The sequence below is a fragment of the Megalopta genalis genome, chromosome 1 (genome assembly GCF_051020955.1).
Source record: "Megalopta genalis isolate 19385.01 chromosome 1, iyMegGena1_principal, whole genome shotgun sequence".
In the NCBI taxonomy this organism is placed as follows: domain Eukaryota; kingdom Metazoa; phylum Arthropoda; class Insecta; order Hymenoptera; family Halictidae; genus Megalopta; species Megalopta genalis.
Genome location: NC_135013.1, coordinates 15,006,338 through 15,032,073, shown reverse-complemented (window position 1 = coordinate 15,032,073; position 25,736 = coordinate 15,006,338). Strand labels below are relative to the sequence as shown.

General features: G+C 40.2%; 2 protein-coding genes across 3 annotated transcripts; one reads left to right on the top strand and one right to left on the bottom strand.

Annotated features, from left to right (window-relative positions):
• The first annotated feature begins 78 nt into the window (after positions 1-78).
• Prp8 (pre-mRNA processing factor 8) lies at positions 79-10,857 on the top strand. The gene is made up of 30 exons (XM_076522098.1): positions 79-274; positions 513-747; positions 842-1,010; positions 1,077-1,241; positions 1,322-1,537; positions 1,810-2,148; positions 2,438-2,543; positions 2,631-3,159; positions 3,235-3,461; positions 3,542-3,868; positions 3,967-4,173; positions 4,250-4,540; positions 4,625-5,005; positions 5,103-5,341; positions 5,420-5,566; positions 5,721-6,285; positions 6,366-6,692; positions 6,773-6,942; positions 7,046-7,193; positions 7,275-7,564; positions 7,632-7,823; positions 7,916-8,110; positions 8,188-8,359; positions 8,434-8,721; positions 8,800-8,993; positions 9,071-9,452; positions 9,538-9,741; positions 9,892-10,016; positions 10,096-10,250; positions 10,323-10,857. The coding sequence occupies exons 2-30, from the start codon at positions 528-530 to the stop codon at positions 10,475-10,477; spliced, it is 7,125 nt and encodes a 2,374-aa protein (XP_076378213.1). The 5' UTR covers positions 79-274; positions 513-527; the 3' UTR covers positions 10,478-10,857.
• Positions 10,802-24,923, bottom strand: LOC117222035 (G-protein coupled receptor Mth2). Of its 2 annotated transcripts, none has more exons than XM_076522114.1 (5): positions 22,780-24,923; positions 19,299-19,377; positions 14,387-14,571; positions 12,583-12,748; positions 10,802-12,168 (listed from the first exon to the last, which is right to left on the bottom strand). In XM_076522114.1, exons 1-5 carry the CDS (start codon positions 23,660-23,662, stop codon positions 11,775-11,777), a joined length of 1,707 nt encoding a protein of 568 aa, XP_076378229.1. In that variant the 5' UTR covers positions 23,663-24,923; the 3' UTR covers positions 10,802-11,774. The 2 variants fall into 2 exon arrangements, with proteins under 2 accessions (XP_076378229.1, XP_076378233.1); XM_076522118.1 differs by lacking the exon at positions 22,780-24,923 and adding an exon at positions 19,863-20,649.
• Positions 24,924-25,736: the final 813 nt, after the last annotated feature.

The window sequence follows — 25,736 nt, the reverse complement described above, 5'->3', positions numbered from 1 at the left end:
ACATGCGCTGCTGTAGTAAAAAAGCACCAATTACAGTGGAGACATCTATCACGTGACGAATTAAGCCGCCTCTGTTGCTTCGTGCCGGGTTTGTCGTCCATCTTTAACGCGTATAGATTTCAGCTTCAACTATCTTCTCCGTGTTTATTCGTTGAAGGTTAATCTGTGAAAACGACGACCATGTTGTTGGCATTGCTTTAGAGCGTCACTTTTCTGCTAAATACATTTAGCGTTAGTGCTGATAGTGTTTCAATTCATGTAAAATTGAACTGAGGTAATTATTTATTAAGTTCTGCGCAAAAGTAGTAGCTACTCTAACTTTGTAATTTATAAGTACCTGCTCCGATACATCATTATTAACGTTTACTCTATAATATTAATGCTAAATTATGATTGCAAGCTTTCTTCTTAACTAATGGTTTTACCTGATAATTACTATGCTGTTTTAGAGTTTTATTAACAACATTGATTCTTTTTATATTACAATTTAATAATTGCGGTGTTTCTTCTAGAATATTGACATCAAAATGTCGATCCCACCGTATTTGCTAGGCCCAAATCCATGGGCCACCATGATGGCCCAACAACAGGCCCATGCGCAGTTAGCAGCTGCTCAAGCTCATGCTCAAGCAGCAGCTCATGCGCAGGCTGCTCATCATGCTCACATGCAAGCAATAGCAGGGCCTCCATTACCGCAAATCCCTAAACAACCCGAAGTTTTATCAGAAGATAAGCTTCAAGAAAAAGGTAATAAATAATCATTGTTTTGTATAATATTATGTAGAACGATAGATAATTGTGAATAGTACAATAATTATATAAATTTTATTCAATCTTATAGCTCAAAAATGGCAACAACTTCAATCGAAAAGATTTGCCGAGAAGAGAAAATTTGGTTTCGTGGATGCTCAGAAAGAGGATATGCCACCTGAGCATATAAGAAAAATTATTAGAGATCATGGAGACATGAGTAGTCGTAAATATAGACATGACAAACGAGTTTATTTAGGGTAAATATTTGATGTAATAAACAGGAGAATTGAAATGAGTAGAATTATATTGTTGTTCTTTTGCAGAGCATTGAAATACATGCCTCATGCAGTAATGAAACTTTTGGAAAATATGCCAATGCCTTGGGAACAAATCCGTGATGTGAAAGTGCTGTATCATATAACTGGAGCAATTACATTTGTAAATGAAATTCCATGGGTTATAGAACCTGTGTATATTGCTCAATGGGGGTAAGAGGCAGAAGATACTTTTACTCTGATTATTAGCTCTATACAATATGTAACTAATGAAGATTATTTCCATTACGTAGAACAATGTGGATTATGATGCGAAGAGAAAAAAGGGATCGCCGACACTTTAAAAGAATGAGATTTCCACCTTTCGATGACGAAGAACCACCGCTAGATTATGCGGACAACGTTTTGGATGTAGAACCTTTAGAAGCTATTCAGATTGAACTTGATTCAGAGGAGGATGAATCTGTGGCTGCATGGTTTTATGAACACAAACCTCTGGTTGGCACAAAGTACGAGTATACATTTTTTTAGAAATTCCCATCGTTTTTTTCGAATTGCGAACAATATATACGATCCAATGATGAGTCGCGTAGGGGTCCTGAAATCAACTGATATGTGAGTTGATGGTTCTGGTAATTGCACAATTTTTGTCCGAGACAAATATTGTGAGTCATCATGAACTGGACAAAACGCTACGCTGAATGATCTAATTTGATATGCATCGTAAACTAAATATACTGTAGAAAGATTTCTAGTCTGCAAATTAATCGTTACATTGTAGGCATGTAAATGGGTCTACCTATCGAAGATGGAATTTGACGTTACCTCAAATGGCAACATTGTACCGCTTGGCTAATCAATTGCTAACAGATTTAGTGGATCAAAATTTCTTCTACCTTTTCGATCCAAAATCATTCTTTACTGCGAAAGCATTGAACATGGCTATACCTGGTGGACCGAAGTTCGAACCATTGGTGAAGGATTCGAACGCGGCCGATGAAGATTGGAACGAGTTCAACGACATAAATAAAATTATAATCAGGCAACCTATAAGAACAGAGTACCGCATCGCATTTCCCTATTTGTACAATAATATGCCACACTTTGTGCATCTATCATGGTGAGTATTAAGATAAAGGGACGTATATATCGTCCTTTTTTTTTGTTTTGTTTGATATTATCCACGCAAGTTTTAAGACGAACAAAGTTTTTAGTATAGTGAAGTCTTACTAGCAGTGTGGTAGAGAAAAAAACGCAACGGTGACCGTTATTCGTATCCTTCCTAAAGTATTAGAAGGAAACTGCTGAAATCACCCACATTTCTTTTACTTTACTAAACTTTAAACACATTAGCACAAGAGACACATGTTTTATATGTATATTGAAGTGTATATGTGATGTGTTCGCAGGTATCATGCTCCAAATGTTGTTTATATAAAAACCGAGGATCCTGATTTACCTGCATTTTATTTTGATCCATTAATCAACCCTATTTCGCATAGAAACTCCTTGAAGGTAAAATTTATAGACATATTGTTGCACAATACAGCAACGATAATTTACTTTTATAAAAAAATTAATTGCTGTCTCATCATTTTTCAGACCGTCGAACCACAAATCGAAGATGACGAAGATTTTGTGCTCCCTGAAGAAGTGCAGCCGTTCTTACAAGAGACTCCACTATATACTGATAATACTGCGAATGGTATTGCTTTACTGTGGGCACCAAGACCGTTTAACACACGGTCTGGTAGAACCAGAAGAGCCATCGACATTCCTTTGGTGAAGTCTTGGTACAGAGAACACTGTCCTCCTGGACAGCCCGTTAAAGTTCGTGTCAGCTATCAAAAATTGCTAAAATATTTCGTTTTGAATGCTTTGAAGCACAGACCTCCAAAACCACAAAAGAAACGTTACTTGTTCCGATCGTTTAAATCGACAAAGTTCTTCCAAACTACTACGATAGATTGGGTCGAAGCTGGTTTACAAGTATGTAGGCAGGGATACAATATGTTGAATCTATTGATTCACAGAAAGAACTTGAATTACCTCCATTTGGATTACAATTTCAATTTGAAGCCTGTAAAAACCTTGACCACTAAAGAGAGGAAGAAATCCAGATTCGGAAACGGTGAGTGTCGTTTCTGGGTATTGGTACTTTCATTTGTAAGTTCGGTATAATTTCATAGCGTACTTCGTTTTACAGCTTTCCATTTGTGTCGTGAAATTCTACGTCTAACGAAATTGATTATCGACTCCCACGTGCAATATCGTCTAAACAACGTCGACGCGTTTCAACTTGCTGACGGTTTACAGTATATCTTCGCACACGTGGGTCAATTAACTGGAATGTACAGGTACAAATACAAACTGATGAGACAAATCAGAATGTGTAAAGATTTGAAGCATTTGATTTATTATCGTTTCAATACGGTGAGTATTTAAAAGAATGTTTACCGCTTAGCTTTCAACTAAATACCGAGTTTGTTGATTTTGGATATAATTGGTAACAGGGGCCTGTCGGCAAAGGACCTGGTTGTGGATTCTGGGCGCCTGGCTGGAGAGTATGGCTCTTTTTCATGAGGGGAATAACTCCTCTGTTGGAGAGATGGTTAGGCAATCTCTTATCCAGACAGTTCGAAGGACGACACTCTAAAGGTGTCGCGAAAACTGTAACCAAGCAGCGTGTGGAATCGCATTTTGATCTTGAATTACGAGCATCAGTGATGCACGATATCGTAGACATGATGCCGGAGGGGATAAAGCAAAATAAAGCCCGAACGATACTTCAGCATCTTAGTGAAGCCTGGAGATGCTGGAAAGCTAATATTCCTTGGAAGGTTCGTCTTTATTAGATTAAATCACATCATTGTGTATATGTATAATGCCAAGCTATAGCACTTCGCAACAATGTCTTATTTTGAATCAATCTTAACAGGTTCCTGGACTGCCGATCCCTATAGAAAATATGATTCTTCGTTACGTGAAGATGAAGGCTGACTGGTGGACCAATACGGCACATTATAATCGTGAACGTATTAGACGTGGTGCGACCGTCGACAAGACTGTTTGCAAGAAGAACCTTGGTCGTTTAACTCGCTTGTATTTGAAAGCGGAACAGGAACGGCAACATAATTATTTGAAGGTACAGTATACTACATATAAAACATTCGAGGATTCATAAATGTGGAAGGAATTAGAAAATTTAAATGTGTTCACAGGACGGTCCATACATATCTCCGGAAGAGGCGGTAGCTATCTATACTACAACTGTGCACTGGTTAGAATCTAGAAGATTCGCTCCTATACCTTTCCCACCATTGTCTTATAAACACGACACTAAACTGTTGATATTAGCTTTGGAACGTTTGAAAGAAGCGTACAGCGTAAAATCAAGATTGAATCAAAGCCAACGCGAAGAGCTTGGTCTAATTGAACAAGCCTATGATAATCCACACGAGGCACTGTCTAGAATCAAGCGTCATCTTTTAACACAAAGGGCGTTCAAAGAGGTAAACTGAAAAACTATGCTTGCACTTAGAATCTTGATCTGTTTAATATAACCTTTTCGAGTCTTGTCTATTTTTCTTTTATAGGTGGGAATCGAATTTATGGATCTTTACAGCCATCTAATTCCAGTTTATGACGTGGAGCCGCTTGAAAAAATTACAGACGCTTACTTGGATCAATATCTATGGTACGAAGCGGACAAGCGAAGATTGTTCCCGCCATGGGTAAAACCTTCGGATACAGAACCACCTCCGTTGCTAGTCTACAAATGGTGTCAGGGTATCAATAATTTGCAAGATGTCTGGGACGTTAGCGAAGGAGAATGTAACGTTTTACTGGAATCGAAATTTGAGAAATTGTATGAGAAAATTGACTTGACCTTGTTGAACAGATTGCTTAGATTGATCGTCGATCACAATATAGCCGATTATATGACTGCAAAGAATAACGTTGTTATCAATTACAAGGTATTTTCAAAGAATACAAAACTACAACTCGACCAGTAGTAATAGCAATAACAGGAAGAAATAAATGCACGAATGTTTATTTGTTTTTCGTTTACAGGATATGAATCACACAAACAGTTATGGAATAATCAGAGGGCTGCAGTTTGCATCGTTCATAGCACAATATTACGGTCTCGTATTGGATCTGCTCGTTCTCGGATTGCAGAGAGCTAGCGAAATGGCTGGCCCTCCACAAATGCCGAACGACTTCTTAACTTTTCAAGACGTTGCGTCCGAAACTGCGCATCCGATTAGATTATATTGTAGATACGTGGACAGGATTCACTTGTTTTTAAGGTGGGATCTTTGGTCCTTTTAAAATAACGAGTCTTTCTCTTGAGTGCGTTTATATATGGATCGCTTCATTTCTTCTAGGTTCTCCGCCGATGAAGCAAGAGATTTGATTCAGAGATATTTAACGGAACATCCAGATCCTAACAATGAGAATATTGTTGGCTACAATAATAAAAAATGTTGGCCTCGAGATGCGCGAATGCGACTCATGAAACACGACGTTAACTTGTAAGTAGAGACAAGCAAGAATTATTTTTTATTACAAGGATTATTGTATCCTTTACTGTCTCCTTGTATTGTACTTTGTGCGCGTCACTGTTTAGCAGTAAATGGAATAGTTATAAAACATACTGTTTCCTACACTAATATTCAATGTTTGCAGGGGCCGTGCTGTGTTTTGGGATATTAAAAATCGTTTACCTCGTTCTACGACCACGATTCAGTGGGAGAATAGTTTCGTTAGCGTGTACAGCAAAGATAATCCGAATTTACTGTTCAACATGAGTGGGTTCGAGTGCAGAATATTACCAAAATGCAGAACCACGCACGAAGAATTCACACACAGAGACGGTGTGTGGAATCTGCAAAATGAAATAACAAAGGAAAGAACGGCTCAATGTTTTCTGAGAGTCGATGATGAAAGTTTGCAACGGTTCCATAATAGGGTTCGGCAAATTCTCATGGCCTCTGGGTCCACGACATTCACCAAAATTGTGAACAAGTGGAATACTGCTTTGATCGGGCTGATGACTTATTTCCGTGAAGCTGTGGTGAACACGCAGGAATTGTTGGATTTGTTGGTCAAATGCGAGAACAAGATTCAGACGCGTATCAAAATTGGATTGAACTCGAAAATGCCTTCGCGATTTCCGCCGGTAGTGTTTTACACGCCCAAAGAGCTGGGTGGACTGGGAATGCTTTCCATGGGACATGTTCTGATACCTCAGGTACTTTAATTGGTTGTACTTTCCAAACGGCACTGTTCTTGTACTATTCTATATAACATTGAATACTATCTTCTGTACAGTCTGACTTGAGATGGTCAAAACAAACCGATGTCGGTATCACACATTTCCGTTCCGGCATGAGCCACGACGAGGATCAGCTGATTCCGAATTTATACCGATACATTCAACCATGGGAATCAGAGTTCATTGATTCGCAAAGAGTATGGGCAGAATACGCGTTGAAACGTCAAGAAGCAAACGCTCAAAATCGCAGACTTACTTTGGAAGATCTCGAGGATAGTTGGGACCGTGGTATTCCTAGAATAAATACGCTGTTCCAGAAAGACAGGCACACTCTTGCTTACGACAAAGGCTGGAGAATACGTACCGAATTCAAGCAGTATCAGGTATATTACATTACTTCTGGACGGTGACAATAAAGTTTTTGAACTTAAAATTTTACCTGGTTATGTTACATGTTATGTAGGTTCTAAAGCAAAATCCGTTTTGGTGGACTCATCAACGTCACGACGGTAAACTCTGGAATTTAAACAATTATAGAACAGATATGATTCAAGCACTCGGTGGTGTAGAGGGTATCTTGGAGCATACGCTTTTCAAAGGAACGTATTTTCCAACATGGGAGGGTCTTTTCTGGTAAGGCTTCTGGTTACTATCATCATCTGATCATCATCAGTTTGACAAATACGGAGACAAGAATCAGTATAGTTAATTCATCGTTTTTGTTTTTCTTTTCCAGGGAAAAAGCGTCTGGTTTCGAAGAATCTATGAAATACAAAAAATTAACCAACGCGCAAAGGTCTGGTTTGAACCAAATTCCGAATCGGCGATTTACGTTATGGTGGTCTCCAACTATTAACAGAGCTAACGTATACGTTGGTTTCCAGGTAAAGTAGTTTTCGCCATTAAATGCCAGAACCTTTTCATTTTCAAATAGTATTAATTAATTTTGTTACTGATTCTACTAGGTGCAATTGGACTTGACAGGAATATTTATGCATGGTAAAATCCCAACATTGAAGATCTCATTGATCCAAATTTTCCGTGCCCATTTGTGGCAGAAGGTACACGAATCCATTGTCATGGATCTTTGCCAAGTGTTTGACCAAGAATTGGACGCGCTCGAAATCGAAACAGTTCAGAAAGAAACTATACATCCGAGAAAATCCTACAAAATGAATTCTTCGTGCGCTGATATCTTGCTTTTCTCGGCGTACAAATGGAACGTCTCGCGGCCATCTTTGTTAGCTGATTCAAAGTAATAATTGTTCTTCTCTTTCTATTTTATATGTATCCCGTTATTACATTCAGACATTATTTAACAGAGATCTCATGGATAACACCACCACGCAAAAATATTGGATAGACGTGCAACTTCGATGGGGAGATTATGATTCTCATGATATCGAACGATACGCCAGAGCGAAATTTTTGGATTACACCACGGATAATATGTCTATTTATCCATCGCCTACAGGTTTACTGATTGCTATTGATTTGGCGTACAATCTGCACAGGCAAGTATTAAAAATGCGAATGCATCGGAACGAAACAGAACTATAATATGGAAAAAAAATATTTTTTTAATGAAAAATTGTTGATTCGGCAGTGCTTACGGAAACTGGTTCCCAGGATGCAAACCCCTTATACAGCAAGCAATGGCGAAAATAATGAAAGCAAACCCAGCTTTGTATGTGCTACGAGAACGTATCAGAAAAGCGTTGCAACTATACTCATCGGAACCTACGGAGCCGTATTTATCTTCACAGAATTACGGAGAACTCTTCTCGAATCAAATCATTTGGTATGTTTGTTTCTGTTTCGTTGAGCAAATTATCGTAACGGAAAAGAAATTAATTCTTAGCTTATTAATTTTGTTAGGTTTGTGGACGACACCAATGTGTATCGTGTTACTATCCACAAAACGTTCGAAGGTAATTTAACAACGAAACCTATAAATGGAGCCATTTTCATTTTCAATCCTCGGACTGGGCAATTGTTCTTGAAGATAATTCATACATCCGTTTGGGCTGGTCAGAAGCGTTTGGGTCAGGTCTGTAAATCAGATGTCTGTGTATTCTAACAGTTCTAAAAATTAGATTGATTTATACTTCATTTTCGTAACAGTTGGCCAAATGGAAAACGGCCGAGGAAGTGGCTGCGTTGATTCGGTCCCTGCCAGTGGAAGAACAACCCAAGCAAATCATTGTGACCAGAAAAGGAATGTTGGATCCTTTGGAAGTGCACTTGCTCGACTTCCCGAACATTGTCATCAAGGGATCCGAGCTTCAGTTACCATTCCAAGCCTGTTTGAAAGTCGAGAAATTTGGTGACCTAATTCTGAAAGCTACCGAACCGCAAATGGTGTTATTCAATTTGTATGACGATTGGTTAAAGACCATCTCATCGTACACGGTATTTCGAGATATCAACTCTTTCTTCAACCTGTGTAACACAATAATGCCTAAATAATGGGTGGATATTTTTTTCTAGGCATTTTCCCGTTTGATCCTTATACTCCGCGCGCTACATGTTAACACTGAAAGGACAAAAGTTGTATTGAAACCCGACAAGACAACTATTACAGAACCCCATCATATATGGCCCTCTTTGACGGACGACGAATGGATCAAAGTAGAGGTGCAACTGAAAGACTTGATACTGGCCGATTATGGTAAAAAGAACAAGTACGTGTCTTTTTCATGTTTTGAATTATTCTGAATCTATGAAAGGATTAGAGATAAAGTTATGACTTCTTTTTTAGCGTAAATGTCGCGTCTCTGACCCAGTCGGAGATTCGCGACATTATCTTGGGTATGGAGATAAGCGCGCCATCCGCTCAACGACAACAAATCGCTGAGATAGAGAAGCAGACGAAGGAACAATCGCAGCTTACAGCGACAACGACGAGGACGGTGAACAAACACGGCGACGAAATTATTACCGCAACTACCTCGAACTATGAGACGCAGACATTCAGTTCAAAGACTGAATGGCGAGTAAGAGCAATTTCCGCCACTAACTTACATCTCCGAACGAATCACATTTATGTATCCTCCGACGACATCAAAGAGACTGGTTACACTTACATATTACCAAAGAATGTTCTCAAGAAGTTTGTTACGATCTCCGATTTACGGGCACAGGTATATAATTGTCCATATTTGCGTTTTACTTTATACATATGTATACTTAATAGAGTTAGTTTATCGTTGTTCTTTTGGTTTGCAGATCGCGGGATACTTGTACGGCATTAGCCCTCCAGACAACCCTCAAGTAAAAGAAATCAGATGCATAGTGATGGCTCCTCAGTGGGGAACCCATCAAACCGTTCACTTACCCAATACGCTTCCCAATCATCAATATTTGAAGGAGATGGAACCTCTCGGCTGGATCCACACTCAACCGAATGAATTACCACAGTTGTCACCGCAGGTACGTTCCATGTTAACGCTTAGGCGCTCCTTCATTTACAGAATATCCCATCAAATATTACCATTGATCTATTAGTGTAGTCTTGGCTTCATTACTATTATTTTACATAGTAGAAACAATGGTTTTTTAATTTGTTTTGGCATCGATTAGGACATATCCACACATGCCCGAATAATGGCGGAAAATCCAATTTGGGACGGAGAGAAAACTATCGTAATTACTTGCAGTTTCACGCCAGGGTCTTGTTCGCTTACAGCTTACAAGTTGACACCCAGGTTTGTATGCTTACTATTCGCGTACATCTATCTGTCATAATTTTTCGTTTATCTTCGAGTTATCTACTCTGCTTTTCAGTGGTTTCGAATGGGGAAAACAAAATACCGACAAAGGAAACAATCCTAAGGGTTATTTACCGAGTCACTACGAAAAAGTACAAATGTTGCTTTCCGATCGTTTCTTGGGCTTCTTTATGGTTCCAAGTCAAGGCTCGTGGAACTACAATTTCATGGGTAAGGAATATATCCTCTTTAACATGTTGACGTTAAGTCGGGTTTTTTATGCTAATTTCTGTGTAATCGCAGGCGTAAGGCACGATCCAAACATGAAGTACGAGCTTCAGTTGGCAAATCCTAAAGAATTTTATCACGAGATTCATCGACCGGCGCACTTCTTAAATTTCTCAAGCCTGGAGGACGGGGAAGGTGTCGGTGCCGACCGAGAAGATGTATTTGCTTAAATAAAAGTAAAAAAGGAAAAGAAACCAGCAATGAGGGAAATTGATTCCCTATAATTGAAAATATTTTGACCTGTATATAGAATGTTTTAAGGAACGTGTACATATGAACAAGCATATTTAACAAGCATAATGCCAGGCGGATCAATCGAGAATGTTCGGTGGATACGTCTCTCATCGACGCGTTTTTTTGTAGTTGCTTATACGTTGCGGGTAACTGAACAGATTTTCTACACGTGTTGCGCGGTTACATATAATATCATAGTTGACACAAGTTTCAAGACTACAGTTAGTAGGTAAAATAGTATTGTATTACATATAAAATACTTGATGTTTGTACTATACTTTAATATTGATTAAGAATAAAAAATACATAATTTATACACATGTGTGATACATATATGAAAGAAACATTAGAAAATTCGTTTGTACAGCACAATGTGTCTCGTACAGATGAGGCTTATTATACCTCTAAAATTATACTTGTACGTTGGACGATACGCTCCGGTCATTCCCTTAGCATGCAGCATAAACTCGTAAAAAAAAAATGAAGATCGTGATCAAAAAGTACATGCAATACGAAACCTGAACGTTACGGTTGTAAATGGAATTATTTTTGAATACGACTCATTTTTAAAACCAAAGTAAAATGAATTAACATCATAGCCACGTTGATAATATATTGCTATAGCTATAGCTGCGGCTATAGCCATAACTAGACTGTACATTTCGTGTATTTATGCTGTATGGAAACGATACTGAAGCTTTCATAGATACTAAAGCTTCTCGACAAAAACTAATAAACCTTTTATTTCATTTTTATTATGCCAACTAGTTTATGCACTTGACTCCAGCCTGTATATCGTAAAAATAATTAAAAAAAATAGTATAGTCAGTACAAGCATTTACAGTCTAGTTATAATGTTGACAACTCAACGACTAGATAGAATATTTTTGGCGTTCTGTTCTCTTATCGTTCGATCAAACGGAATTGCGAAGTTCAAGCAAAGTGATTCAAAGATTCAGCACGTCGGAATCGGGAAAACATTTGAATATGAAAAAGCTACGCGATACACCTAGATAATAGAGCTCTTACAAATTGAAATTCAGATACCGGTTACACAACGAGTGCCCCGAGTATAAGTAGCAAGATCTTTACTGAACAACAATTCGCGATAGACGATGAAAAGAAGCATCGAATAACTTATATAGATTCTTTATCGTAATTGCGTCGCTTAACGCGCGCGTGTCGTGCATATAAAAAGTTTCTGCACTTTTATGTTAAGAAATGTCGATGTTGTTAGATAACGGTATTTAATCTCCCTTGAAGCAACGTGGATGCAGATGTTGGTGTAGCCGAGGACGTAGGCGTGATCGGAACAGCGGGTGATGCCATAACCTGTGTCGAACCCACTGAATTGGTGGTGCAGGTTCGAGATGCCGAACTATGATACGCACTGCGTGTTGAATTCCTCGAGAGAATGTTACGGTCGTGGCAGCGGAGTCTCTTCAGGAGCAGCCGCCTGATTTTCTCTTTCCAAACGAAGATCAGGAAGATTATTACACCTTGCAAGGTGTTCGTCAGATCGGACAGGTACCAGATGTACCTTGGCTTGTCGTTGCACATCCACGATATTATTTCCATCGACCAGTTGATGCCCATCACGATAAACAGTTTCAGATACAGATTGAACCTACGAAATGCGCATGAAATTTTACTTGTATTCTGCAGATGTTATTATATTGTATATTGAAGTAAACATTCAGATATAAGTAACATATAAGGTACATACGTGTACCACTTAATGCGTATACGTACAAGAAGGATCAAAGAGGAATACTGTTGCGCGAGCGAGACCGGATGGATATATTTTTACTGTATCGGAGGAACTCGTCATTATGAAAACAAATCAAAGCATGGGAACATGTTCGTTTCACTCGATCTATGAGGGCATCTAAAAATAATGTTTTCATTGTAAACGCGGCAACGATAAGAGCAATCCACGGGATTCGTGTGTCTCTTTGTCGTAGCAACAACCACGATATTGTACGCGCAATTCCTCCTTGATTCTATTAAAAGAGGATCGAAGCTCAGGATGGGGACGAACCATTGTTTCTTGTCGTCGTGGCGTCTGCTATCGACGCCTCTTAAATGATTGGCCGTGTCTCTCCTGTGTTGTACAATCTTGATTGACGTGGAGATGAACAGGCATATGTTACATAACACCGTGATGCCCATGGGACAGTAAAAGTATATCGCTCTTGCCATATGCGCTATTAAAAACACAGTAAAAAGTTTGAAAACATATAGCAATCGCGAACAGCATAGCATCGAGGTAAAAAAAAATGTTTGCCTTCCGTTGAACGAAAAGTTTGCTGCGACGCACTTTGATTCAAATTATTAACGCTAGATCTACCGGGGGGGGGGGGGGGGGGGGGGTCAAAATGACTTATTTGGCAGTTCATCACATTATTCATTTTCAATACATTTTGTTTTTTAAAGTTTTGTATGATTTTGTTCTAAAATATTGCAAATAATTAATTTTGTAAAACAGTTTTCTTTTTTTTTGTCGTTTTGATGTAAAATTGTACGCGGTATACGTCTATATACCGAATCATTTTGACCGCTACAGAACGTAGGTAAACTTGTGATTTTAGAAGTTTCTTATATTATTTTTGTATTTATTTGTAGTTCAAATATATTTTTAGAAAACTAAGTACATACATTTATGTTGTACAAAATTACCGTAAGAGACGAAATTCCATAAGACCGAACCCTAAGATCGAAGTTCTTCTCGGCTAATTCGTTTTGATAAGAAAAATGAAAGAAATCAACAATTGCAAACAGTTCAATTTGCATTAGTTTCATAAGTGTGGAATAAATTCGTTGAAAATAGCCAAACGTGTTGGTATATTGGTAAATGCTATAAGTTGTAAATTTACGCAGTACATTATATGCCAAACAAGCCGAATAAGTTTGGTATAAAATTCTGGTTAGCGTCGGATGTAAAAAGTGAATATATTGTAAATGCACTTCCCGGGCCGAAATGATATTATCCGTACCTTTAGGTGAATTTGTCGTCCTAAACAGTGTCAAAAGATCATTTCTTTACAAGTTTGTCATTAGCAACAAAACTGCTAACCAAAAGAAGTTCCTTAATTGGCATCATTGGACAAAATAAGAGAGAATTACCTAAACTTGCAAAATCACAAAAAAGGTCTCCTTCTTGACAATACTTCTACAAAATAGAAAATTATACTCTTACCGTAAACAAGAGTTAGTCCAATAAAAACGTACTGTGAGCTCGAAACATAAGTCTATTAAAATTGAAAAAAAAATGGCAAACTTTTATCTGAAACTTTGGTATTTTGTGACAACACCAAAGGCGTAGATACGACAGATCATGTACATCACAAAACCAGATGCATATTTCGATGAAACGGAAACGGTGTAAAATATCATATTGTATTACTAATAAAACGAAGGCGCATATCATAAACGAGTCTATGGTACATGCTCTGCTAAAATAATTGTAACTAGTAAAAAAAGTCTTCGACTTGTGTGCGTAATTATTCAAAAAATTATTGTTACTATGTTATCATTTTTATTCAGTTTTGTATTCAATTTTCGCTGATAAAATAGGAAAATATATAAAAAAGTAAAGATTACTATGTCTTTTCTTAGATGAATTAATCATTTTGAAAACAAGTAATCTCTGTGGTAGAAGTAGGTATATACGTCAATCGTTGGTAGTTCTAGTGTTAAAATATATGTGTCGTGAATAGGTACATATACGTCGATGCTTGCCTGATGACGTTGAAACAATACTTAATCGCAAAACGGAACCGAATTTCCGTTCGACTCAATGGTAATACCGATTACGTTACCGTAAAGCGGTTGCGATAACTTACTCAGGAACCAACAGTTTCGTATTCCGAATCCAGGACGAATGAAATGGTCGGGAATGCTGTGAAGATTGTCCATGAGCACGCAAATGCTGGTGAGGATGGTCGCGAACCCCCAAGCGTAGATCGAGTATATCAGAAATTTCTTTCGTTCCCTCTGTTTGACGCTCCCTTGAAGCGATCGGAACCCTCTGAAAATAATCGTGTCGTATAACATCCCTCCGATCGTCGGTTAGAAATCGAAAAAAGCGAAGACATTTTTCTCTCATAATGTACTCTATTCGAATAGTTCGTATTCATCGTCGTTCCTCTCGTCGTTGCTTCTCCTACTACTCAGCCAACATGTTCGCCGCGTTCCTATACATATACAGGGTGTCCCAAAAATGTCTCGCAATCCGAAAGTGGCGGGTTCCTCAGGACATTTGGAGCAATTTTTACCTTTACAAAAATGTTCTCCGAGGCACCGTTAACGAGTTATTAACGAAAAACACTGACCAATAAGAGGCGAGCTTGGCTGGCGCACGGCGGCCCAGTTCCGCTCATTGGCTCGGCCGTCTCGCGCCAAATGATCTCGCCTCTGATTGGTCACTGTTTTTCGTTAATAACTCGTAAACGAAGCCTCGGAGAAAAATTTCGGAAAGGAAAAAGTTGCTTCAAATGACCTCAGGAGCTTCCAGTTTCCGGATTGCGAGACATTTTTGGGACACCCTGTATTTTAAAGATGACTTTCCTCATACAGTAAATTCTCCCTAATCGACGCACAGATCGTGCACAACTATAAAAGTGAGCTTCAAGGCTCAAACGATCGTATCTCCTCTTCCCAAATTGTCCATTTTCGTGCACAATCTGAGCGTCAATATTACAGAGAATTTACTGTACACTGTTCGTTCGATAGTATCGAATCGATGCATACAAACAAAATAATGTACACATTTTATTCTAGAGAGAATTAGTGTGCAAGGAGGCAACTGTGCATGCTGTCGGTTTGTTTCGATTCTCACGTATCGAGAGTAATTAGCCGGAGTACCGTAATAGGATATAATTAATAAAACCACAAACGAGTTCGACGTAAACAAAGCGATACGCACCACGCTTGTGGATTTACCATGACGCATCATGGTTTCATCGCGGAGCGGCTAGCAAAAAGAAAAAAAAAGAAATTGAAACACGTTCGCACGTTCGGCAAAGTTCATTTGAGCCGTTTATTTTGAAAGTGGCATAAGTCGCTTTACCGTAATGAAAAGTGGTGATTTTTTAATGTTTATACGAAATTATTTATACCGAGAATAAATATCAGTATCCTGAGATAACAAATACAAGTGAATCTTCTCGAAAGTTGGCATTCATATTTTCTAAACGTGTTAAAACGCAAACCCTTAAATATATCGACTTAAAAACAAAGTGACTTATGCCACTTTCAAAATAAACGGCTCATTTTGTACTTGCTTTCCGGTCGTCGTCGGTTTCACGCCGGCCAATCGTAGTCGACGGAACAACCGAAAATAGTGTAGATGAAAGCGTGATTGTAATACGAAGAGTAAATATTCGGGGCTCTACGAGCATGTAGCCAATATAGGGCATATTTGTACGCGTACACACGCCTATACCCTGCACGTGTGTAATAAAAGTATACGTGTCGCGGTGTAGGTGTATATTATGAGAACAAGGGTGAACCACAGAGGCGTGCGTGCGAATGTCAACGCGATCACGCCCATATCCATGCTTCGTGTCATCTACGTTGTGCGTCGTATGTCGTGTCACCGATCCAGAAAATGCATTCGTATGAAAAAAAGGGCTTGGCGGGCACCCTAGTTACGAGCAAAAACATGATATACCGTGTTAACGATTATGTTTACGGTCACGACATTATGTAGAAAACCGCAAACAAGTACGTATGTACACACACACATACATACATACATCGTTTTCGGCGAACGTCCGCTTATTTCGCGGAGCTTTTGCAGGACGCTGAAAAATCCGGCAAGACGGACGGAAAGCCAAGCAACGCTCTCCGAGTATTAATACATATGAATTTCCGCCTAACGTACGGGATATGCGACGAACGTGCCTTTCCGAAAGAATTCAACTTTATATTCGAAGTTGCGTTGTAACTGGTATTCGGATCCGTTCGCGTTGGCGTCAGCATCGAAGAAAAGACCGTTTCTTGGCATTCGAGATTTGTTTGGACTATACGTCACGATTTGTTTGCTGTACACCTGGCGTTCTATAGATACATAAGTAGATCGAAAAGTTTTATGAGAGCGCCACTCGATGCGGAGACGTCGTGAGCCGTCTCGGTTAATTACGAAAACGCCGGCCGTTTTAATTTCAGATTTCCGAACCTTGCGCGTAGAAATAGACGAGAGCACGGTTCAGGCGAAACCTGTGAAACCCGACGAAGAAATATTTTCGGAAAGACGCGAAACGGGGAAACGCTTTCTGCAGAAAGGATAGCGACCGTGACTGGCGGGTCTGAAAGACGACGGGTTTTCCTTTAACGCGACCGATGATGCGATGATAAACGAACGGCAAACACGCTTGTGCACCACGGAACGTAGGGCACGTATTGGGTTGGCAACTAAGTAATTGCCGATTTCAGTTTTAGATGTCTCTCACTCCCATTTTTATGATATCCGTAAATGTTATATTATAAAATTATTATTATTATTATTATTATTATGTTATTTTTTATTATCCGCGAATGTTAGCAACCGGACAAATTGAATGCAGCGGACAAGGAAAAGCGACCAGAATTGGTCGATCGTAAAGGTGTCATTTTCCAGCAGGACAATGCTAGACCGCATTGACTTAGCTATTTCTTTTCAACCAAAATATAATTTTATTCCCCTGCTATCAAAATTTAATTACTTCCCTTTTATATAATATTGCATTCTCTTGTAGCTAATATTTAATCATTTTGTTTCAACCGAAATAAAATTCTGTTAGCTTGCTATTAATATTTAATAATTTCTTTTCGAATTCGTTTAATACTATTAATACATAATTATTCCTGTTTAACCGAAATACAATTTTATTCACCTGCTACTAATATTTAATCATTCCATTTTTATGATATCCGTAAATGTTATATTATAAAATTATTATTATTATTATTATGTTATTTTTTATTATCCGTGAATGTTAGCAACTGGACAAATTGAATGCAGCGGTCAAGGAAAAGCGACCAGAATTGGTCAATCGTAAAGGTGTCATTTTCCATCAGGACAATGCTAGGCCGCACACGTCTTTGTCCACTCGGCAAAAATTCATGGATATTGGTTGGGAATCGATGTTACACCCACCATATAGCCCTGATCTCGCGCCATCGGATCACCACTTATTTCGATCCCTGGACAACTCCCTTCGTGGTAAAACTTTTAACGATGATGACGCTGTAAAATCTCACTTAACTCAGTTTTTGGCCGAAAAGGATCAGACTTTCTACGAGCGTGGAATTTTCAAGTTGTCGGAGAGATGGCAAAAGGTCATCGGACAAAATGGAAAATACATTACAGATTAAACTTCGGTCCAAGTAAAAAAAAATTTTTATTTCATTGAACAAATCGGCAATTACTTAGTTGCCAACCCAATAGATAGTCTAGATTAACAGCGGACAGACGGTCCTCGTTTGCTCGTAAATTCTATCGATTCTCGTCTATATCAATTAATCAGGACGAATTAAAGACGCGATTCGAGCCGAGTCAAGAGCCGCCGCCGTCAGCGCCCCGTCTAGACGACAAAACCCTCCGAAAGAGCCATTCGTTTGCTTTACGGTCGGTTTTGTGGTCCGACCGAAATTAATTTAAGAACGTTTGCAGTGTATACACGTGCCGTCACGATCCGAATATTAATTCCCGTTCTATCGTAATCAATTTTCCACGGTGTTTGTTAACTATCGAATTTCTCTTGTTCAACCGGGAGAATAAAAGATAGCGTTGTAAGTAAGGGTACAGTGGCCCACAAAAGTGTGTTCTTACACCTTTTAAAACACGAGAACTATTTGGGAACCGAACTAAATGACTTGAATTTCTTTTTTTTCAGATGATAGAGCAACTGGTCTACTAGAAGATGACTGAAATGCTTCTTTTGTTTAATTTTGCTATTACTTGGAACGACGAGAAAATAAAGATCTCTCGCTTTTTAACTTTTTTTTATCTAAGCCTATAGATCTTGGTAAATTATGTTGAAAATTTTATCGAAATCGATTCACGTTGTTCTGGGTTACAGCAAATTAAAGATCGCAAAAGGCGCAGTTTTGTCACGATTTCGACCAAAAACTGTAAAAAAATCTGCAATTTTTTAAATCCTTCAACGCCTGCAGCTCGAGCCTGGGTTAACCGATTTCGATCAAATTTTCAGCACGCGTATAAGTTACTGAGATTTACAGATAAAAAAGTTAAAAAAACGAGAGTTTTTAATTTTTTCTTCTCACTCCAAGTGATGGCAAAATTAAATAAAAAAAAGTTAATGCAAAATTAAATAAAAAAAGTTAAAAAACGAGAGTTTTTAATTTTTTCTTCTCACTCCAAGTAATGGCAAAATTAAATAAAAAAAAGTTAATGCAAAATTAAATAAAAAAAGTTAAAAAACGAGAGTTTTTAATTTTTTCTTCTCACTCCAAGTAATGGCAAAATTAAATAAAAGCTTTATAGCCACCGTCTAGTAGACTAGTCCCTCCATCGTCTAAAAAGGAATTTAACTCATTCGGTTCAATTTTAAGAAAATTATTACGTTTTAAAAGGTGTACGAACACTTTTGCGGGCCACTGTACGTACATATATGTACATTTGACACACATCGAATATTCCAGCGCGTTCTTTCAAACGCAACCGCGTCGCAAAGAAGTTTTACGCGGATCGGTGTATCGATAAGATTACAGTTGGAAGGAATAGCAAAAGTATGAGAATGTTCCACTTACCCGAACGTCCACCAAATATCGAAGCACATCACGTTCAACCAGAAGAAGCTGGCCAGAAACGAGAAGTAGATAATATAAGCTGAAAGAAACAATGTCGCGTCAGAATTATGATTCGCGCACGGCGATCTACAACACGTATCGTTGGTTGCTTAATTGTTAGGTAATCTTAATTGGTAAATAAACGGCGAATGGTAAACGTAATACACGAGGGGGGAAAAACCGGCGCGCTCCCAAGAACCTCTGACTCATGGCCCCAATTAAATGATAACAATTTCTGGATTTTTGTTCGATCGAATGAACGAACGGGTCGCGTCGAGACACCGGGATACGAGCAAAATCGATGAAATGGGCCGTTTATTTTGAAAGTGGCATAAGTCACTTTGCTTTTAAGTCGACGTATTTAAGGGTTTGCGTTTCGACACGTTTAAAAATATGGAGATACTAACTTTCGAGTGTAAATAATTTCGTATAAACATGGAAAAAATCACCACTTTTCATTACGGTGAAGTGACTTGTGCCACTTTCAAAATAAACGGCTGAAATTAATGAAACGGCGGGGTATACCGAAAGCAAAGCAGAGGAAATCCGAAATATCTTTTTGCGGCGTGGTCTGCAAGATCGCGAGCAGAATGTAGGCGACCAGCAGGCTGCCGATGTATCCGCGAAGCGTGAGCCCATGCATATTGTTCAGCTCCGGTACCACGGTGTAAACGAGGAAGGTTACAAAGAGAAACGGCGTCGACAAGATCATTCCGATGGGATACGCCATGTTGACATTGACGTTGATCGCGTCGTCCTCTTCGAGGAAGCAGATCAACACGTCCAACTTGTCGTAGGCGACACGGCCGAGACAATACTCGGCCCCGTTCAGGAACGCCTTGTTGGGCGGTCTGTAGAGCTTGCCGTTATCGAGAAGCTTGTATTCGTCGCTGGGATACTTGTCGGGGTTCAATTTGAACCGGCCCTTGTTGCAAGGGGAGGCAACGATGAAGCGAAACCGTTCCACTTTCGGCGATTTCTCGAGCAACTCGAACTCGCCGTCGGCACGATAAAGGGGTGGAAAGCGTATAGTGTCGTTTATCCCGACGTGCTCGCATTGTCTTTTCACCACTCGCTCCTCGAGCGGGCAACAGAGGACGACCGTAACCCGAGATGTACGATTAACGAATCCTTGGTCCCTCCTCGCGATTCCCACGGCCTCGGGCGACGAGGAACACTCCAGGCTTATCGCGTGAATCAATATCACAGATATCAACGATACCAAGCGCGTCGTCGAGACCATTTTCGAACCAAGATGGACACGAGTCAACATCTTGGTAGGTACGTACTCACGAACCGACTGTTTATCAATGAGTCTTTGCTGATATGTCGCGGTCAGACCAGGCGCATTATCACGTTACGCGGAAACGACCAACCGAACCCAATCTTTCTCCCGTAATATGGGGAGTGTCCTTTCACTCGTATTTATGCGACCTTGACACGTTACGACGACACGAGTTACATTTCGCCTCGATTCAACCCCCGCTTTCAACGATTCCGTGATCACCGTGGCCAGTTCCGTTACCCTTTTAACCCCTTAACGCTCGTGTGCCGATGTCCAACGCGGGCACGATGAATAAATAAAAAAAAGGAAGTTTTGAACCGTATAAACTTTATTTTTGATACTACGTTTCATTATCTACAGGGTGTCCCAAAAATGTCTCGCAATCCGAAAGTAGGGGATACCTGAGGGGATTTGAAGCAACTTTTTCCTTAGCGAAAATGCAATCCGCGGCTTCGTTTACGAGTTATTAACGAAAAACAGTGACCAATCAGAGGCGAGATCATTTTTCGCGAGACGGCCGAACCAATGAGCGGAACTAGGCTCCGTGCACTCGTTGGCCGGGCCGCCGCGTGCCAGCCGAGCTCGCCTCTTATTGGTCAGTGTTTTTCGTTAATAACTCGTAAACGAAGCCTCGGAGACAATTTTCGCAAAGGAAACAGTTGCTTCAAATGACCTCAGGAACCTCCCATTTCCGGATTGCGAGACATTTTAGGGACACCCTGTATACCTGCGCAAGAGGTGTCTACCACAGGAGTTTTCTGTTGACAATCGAGCGAAAACATGTTTAGACATCGATTTCACAGTTTTGGTATGGCAGATTAAAATTATTCTGCCTTAATTCCTCGCCGTACTTTAACGAGTCAGACTCGTGGGTGGTGCAGATTTCTAGTAATATGCTATTAAATACCAATGTTGTTATTTTCCGTTTTTTTAAGCTGAGATAAAATTCTGTCCTCTTTTGTGATCAACATTTTAATCGCCCCACTAAATGTAGACACACGATAAATATAAATTTTCCTTTTTTTTCGAAGAAATTATTACAATCGAAAATGTGCTTATCATTTTAATTATGAAGAAAATAGTACGGCAAGGGGTTAACCTAACGTAGACGATTCTCTAATTTAAATAGCTAATCGTTTAAACCGACTGCCAGACTGTTAGAATTTTGATAGAACCTTCGTAACCTTGGGCGAAGACGCACTCAAGTTCGCTATGCCAGAATTACATTCTGAATGCAAGGTGCAAGTCCGGTTGCCCTCGGGCGCGGGTGCATCGCACCCCTGCAAACTGCAACTTAGAAACCGTCGCGCCAGGATGCCGATATCTTTGATCCATAGTTTATGCATTACGTATTGCCGAACAATGGGCTTTGAATGAGTTCTCTAAAGAAATCTATATCTATCGCGTCACAGTTTACAGATGATTCGATCACAAACGTACATAAATATTATGTTGGGAAATAAGTTCATAGAGCGTCTCTATATTTTCTTTTATTTTACAACGATTTTTTGCTGTTTGACGAAGTGTATAATATTCGTTCGATAGAGCTCTTTCTGCTCTACGAAACTGTGCTAATCGTCTTTTTGAGTAATTTAATGTTTTATTACTTTCGAGGCTTAGAAATGGAATATCCAGGAGGTAAAAAGCAACATTTTCGCTTTTCATCGAGGCCAAAAAGCTGCCGAAGCAGCTCGGGACATTTGCAACGTATACGAAGAAAGTGTCATAGGCGAGTCTACAGCACGGAAATGGTTTGCGAAGTTCAAAAATGGCGATTTTGACGTCGACGACACGCCCCGCAGCGGAAGACCTTCCGAATTCGACGAAGAGCGTCTCGAAGCACTTTTGAAGGAGGACGGTCACCGAACAAGTCGTGAATTGGCCGAAAAAATGAACTGCGATCGTAAAACGATTCTCAATATTTCGGATTTGCCGAAATATTGGGAGCCTGAAATATTTTTCAAATAAAAACGCTACGAACTTATCCCCCAATAAATAATATAACGTTGTTTCTCGAAAAGCTATCGAACAGGTGTTTTTGGCTCGTTTAGCTTTCGCCGAGTGGCGTCGCTTCATTTCGTTCCGTGTCGTCTCTGTATCGGTCTCGGTGAAAAGAAGGGACGGAGAAAATGGAAAAAGAAACGCGAAAATACTTACCGATGGTGGAGCAGAGGCCGGTTGCAATGTTCGCGAACACCTTGGGCTGCGCGAGGAAGGTGTAGGCAAGGATAAGACAGGCGACGTAGCACATCAGGGTTTTGCCGTACAGACTTCTCAGTTCCGGAATGATCGCATAAACGAGAAAGGTCGCGAGGAAGAACGGTATGGAGATTATCATGGCGATGCTGTACGATCGCTCTTGTTCGATTCCTTCGTCTACCACGACCGCGGCGTCCTTCGATATGCAGACAAGCACGCCGATCCTTTGGAAGGACTCCTTCCAATCGAGACAGTAGCTCCAGGCCGGAAAAGTGTTCGAATTAGTTCGCAGCGTGCCGTTCTTTTCGAGGACGAACGCGTCTTCCTCGATTTCTTCGGGCTCAAGCATGTATCTGTAAGTGTTCTCAGGACAGTCCATGGTCCGGACGACTTTGAACAGCTCCCGGGCGGATACGTCGCGGTTCCCTTTGTCCCGAACGATCTCCGAAGCAAGGCGATGCCGTTGGAGGACCAGATCGGGAACGGACGATTCCGAACTGACCGGTAGCCGAGTACAGTCCGGCCGAACGCCTGCACCGAGCATCATGTTGTGACCGCAACATTTCTGCACGCAGGCCGTCAAATTGCACACGCACCCGATTGTTTCGTTTTCGAACACCCGATAAGAACCCACCGGAAACCGTAACTGGTCGTACATCAAGGTTTCGTCCTTGAGCTGTTGCATCTTCTTCTCCTCCAAGACGATCCCGCGAAACGGTCGGCAGAACTCCTCTTTACCCTTCTCCTCGGACCTCTCGCCCTCGAGCACATGTCCGCACCCGTATCCGAACCAACAGACGGACATCAACGAAATCCCACGAAACACGAATCCCGTTCGCATCCTGACGGGACTTTACGTCGGCAACCCTTCTCTAAACTTTCCCGGCAGCTCGGATGATCCTCGTCACGGCGTTGCTCATCCTGTGCCGCCGTAAAATCTTCGTGTATCGATCGGCTAAATCGGATATTAGGTTCGATCTGTTGTCGATCGCTGTCAAAATCCCCGGCGAAATTACTCGAGCTGGTTTCGGCTGCTTGAACAGTCTTTGACTGCCCTCCGAACTGTCCGAGTTGCCGCGCAAGTTGTCCCGATCCCTGCGCGAATCTCGCGACAGTCAACGCCACCCGCACGGTTACGTCGCCGTCAAGTAGCTTCCAGAGGATCAACCACCCTTCTATTCTCGTGCCGTTTTCTCGTACCGTTCATCGATCCGAGGCCCGTGTCCGAGAACACATAATCGGTAAACTAGAGCGCAGCACTTCCTCTTTTCGGCAATGCCCGGACTAACCATCCCGCAACAAACTCTCGTGTTTCTTTAAATCATTATCTTCGGTAGCCGGATCTCATGGACAGACCGTGCTAAGAACTCTTTATTTGTTCAACAAACACGATATTTTCGCGCCGGCGGACGTCAAGCAGATCTAATTCAAAGATTTGCAAATCACGCGCGCAAGTACTTTTAGCAATCTATGCATACATACGGCGGCTCGTGAAAATGTTCGCATCTTTTCCAACGGAACGACCGTTTAAAAATCCAACCGAATTGTATGAATTTTTCGGAAGACTTTAGAAGGACCGAATTACTATTCGCAACTGACAAGAATGAGTCTGTAAGTCAACACGAGTACGTTTGCTCCGGCGTCTTCGTGTTACCTCCGGTACTATGTATAATAAACAATGCGTAAAAAAATGTTTACAAAAATTTTGAAATTGCATCAAAATTCGTTGACGTTATCATGATCTGCGAATAATTGCGAATCGTGAAGATAGAAGTTGGAGAAATACAGGATAACGGTTGAAATGGATTGTTTGGGATAGCTTATATACGGATTGGTGACGAATCAGCTATTTGCGGGAAACGCTGAGAACTTTCTAATATTCTAACCCTCTGGTGGCAAGTATTATGAGCAGCCGTCATATGTATAATAAAGATAAAGATATATTACCCGAAAGAGAGGCGGCGAGCAGAGGAAATTTTGAAAAGAGTGCCACAAGCTGAAACTATGTAGATTGTCTCCTTATCACTGTTGCCACTTTGTGAGAGTGCAACCTGTTGCATTCCTGTTCCGTTCGCAAGACATCGTTCATTTTCTTTCGTAATCTAAGAACCTGATAACCTGAGATGACGAGTTAACTCGTCACTGAAGAGTGCTGTTCCAATGCGCATGCGTGCTCACCGTGTATATACGTAATTTTTTAAATTAAGAGATTACGCGCGTATATCAAGAGTCAACATATCATTCGCTTCTTATTATCACTATGCTGGTGCGATATTTTTCCACGTTTTTATTGGTCAAATACAGAGCTTTTGTTGACTTGAGCAGTGAAATCGAAAGAATGACGTTGCTTGTAAAATATTTCGAAAGAAACACAATATTGGCTTCGCATCGCCGCGTGTCGTTAAAGAAGATACGAATTTCACTCGTGGAACCGTACCGTAAAATAAAAATGTTCGAGGAACGTTCCACTAATATCGATATGTTGTTCACGATCGTGATTAGTATATCTCCGATAAAATGAAATTCGTGTTTTTTCACCCCATTCCGATTCTTTTATCTCACGTATCTCCTGCTTCGTTTCATTTCACATCTCACAGTCGGAGAATATCAAATCTCCCCCTTTCTCCATGAACTGGCAAATAATAAAATAATAGTAAAGACTCTTTGTTGTTGCGAAATGGTATCGATAATTCGCTCCAATTGCGCTCTCATTTTCTTTCGTAAGATCGCATAAGAATGTATGTACAAAACAGTTAAACGTACGATGGTGCCAAAGATGATACCATAACCTTGAGACACTTATGCAAATATATGTGCGAAGCAAATGTTATCAAATTTATAAGGGCCATATTGAGTACGCATACGTATACGTGTACATATGTACAAGATAATCTTTGCACGCCAGCCTGGGTGAT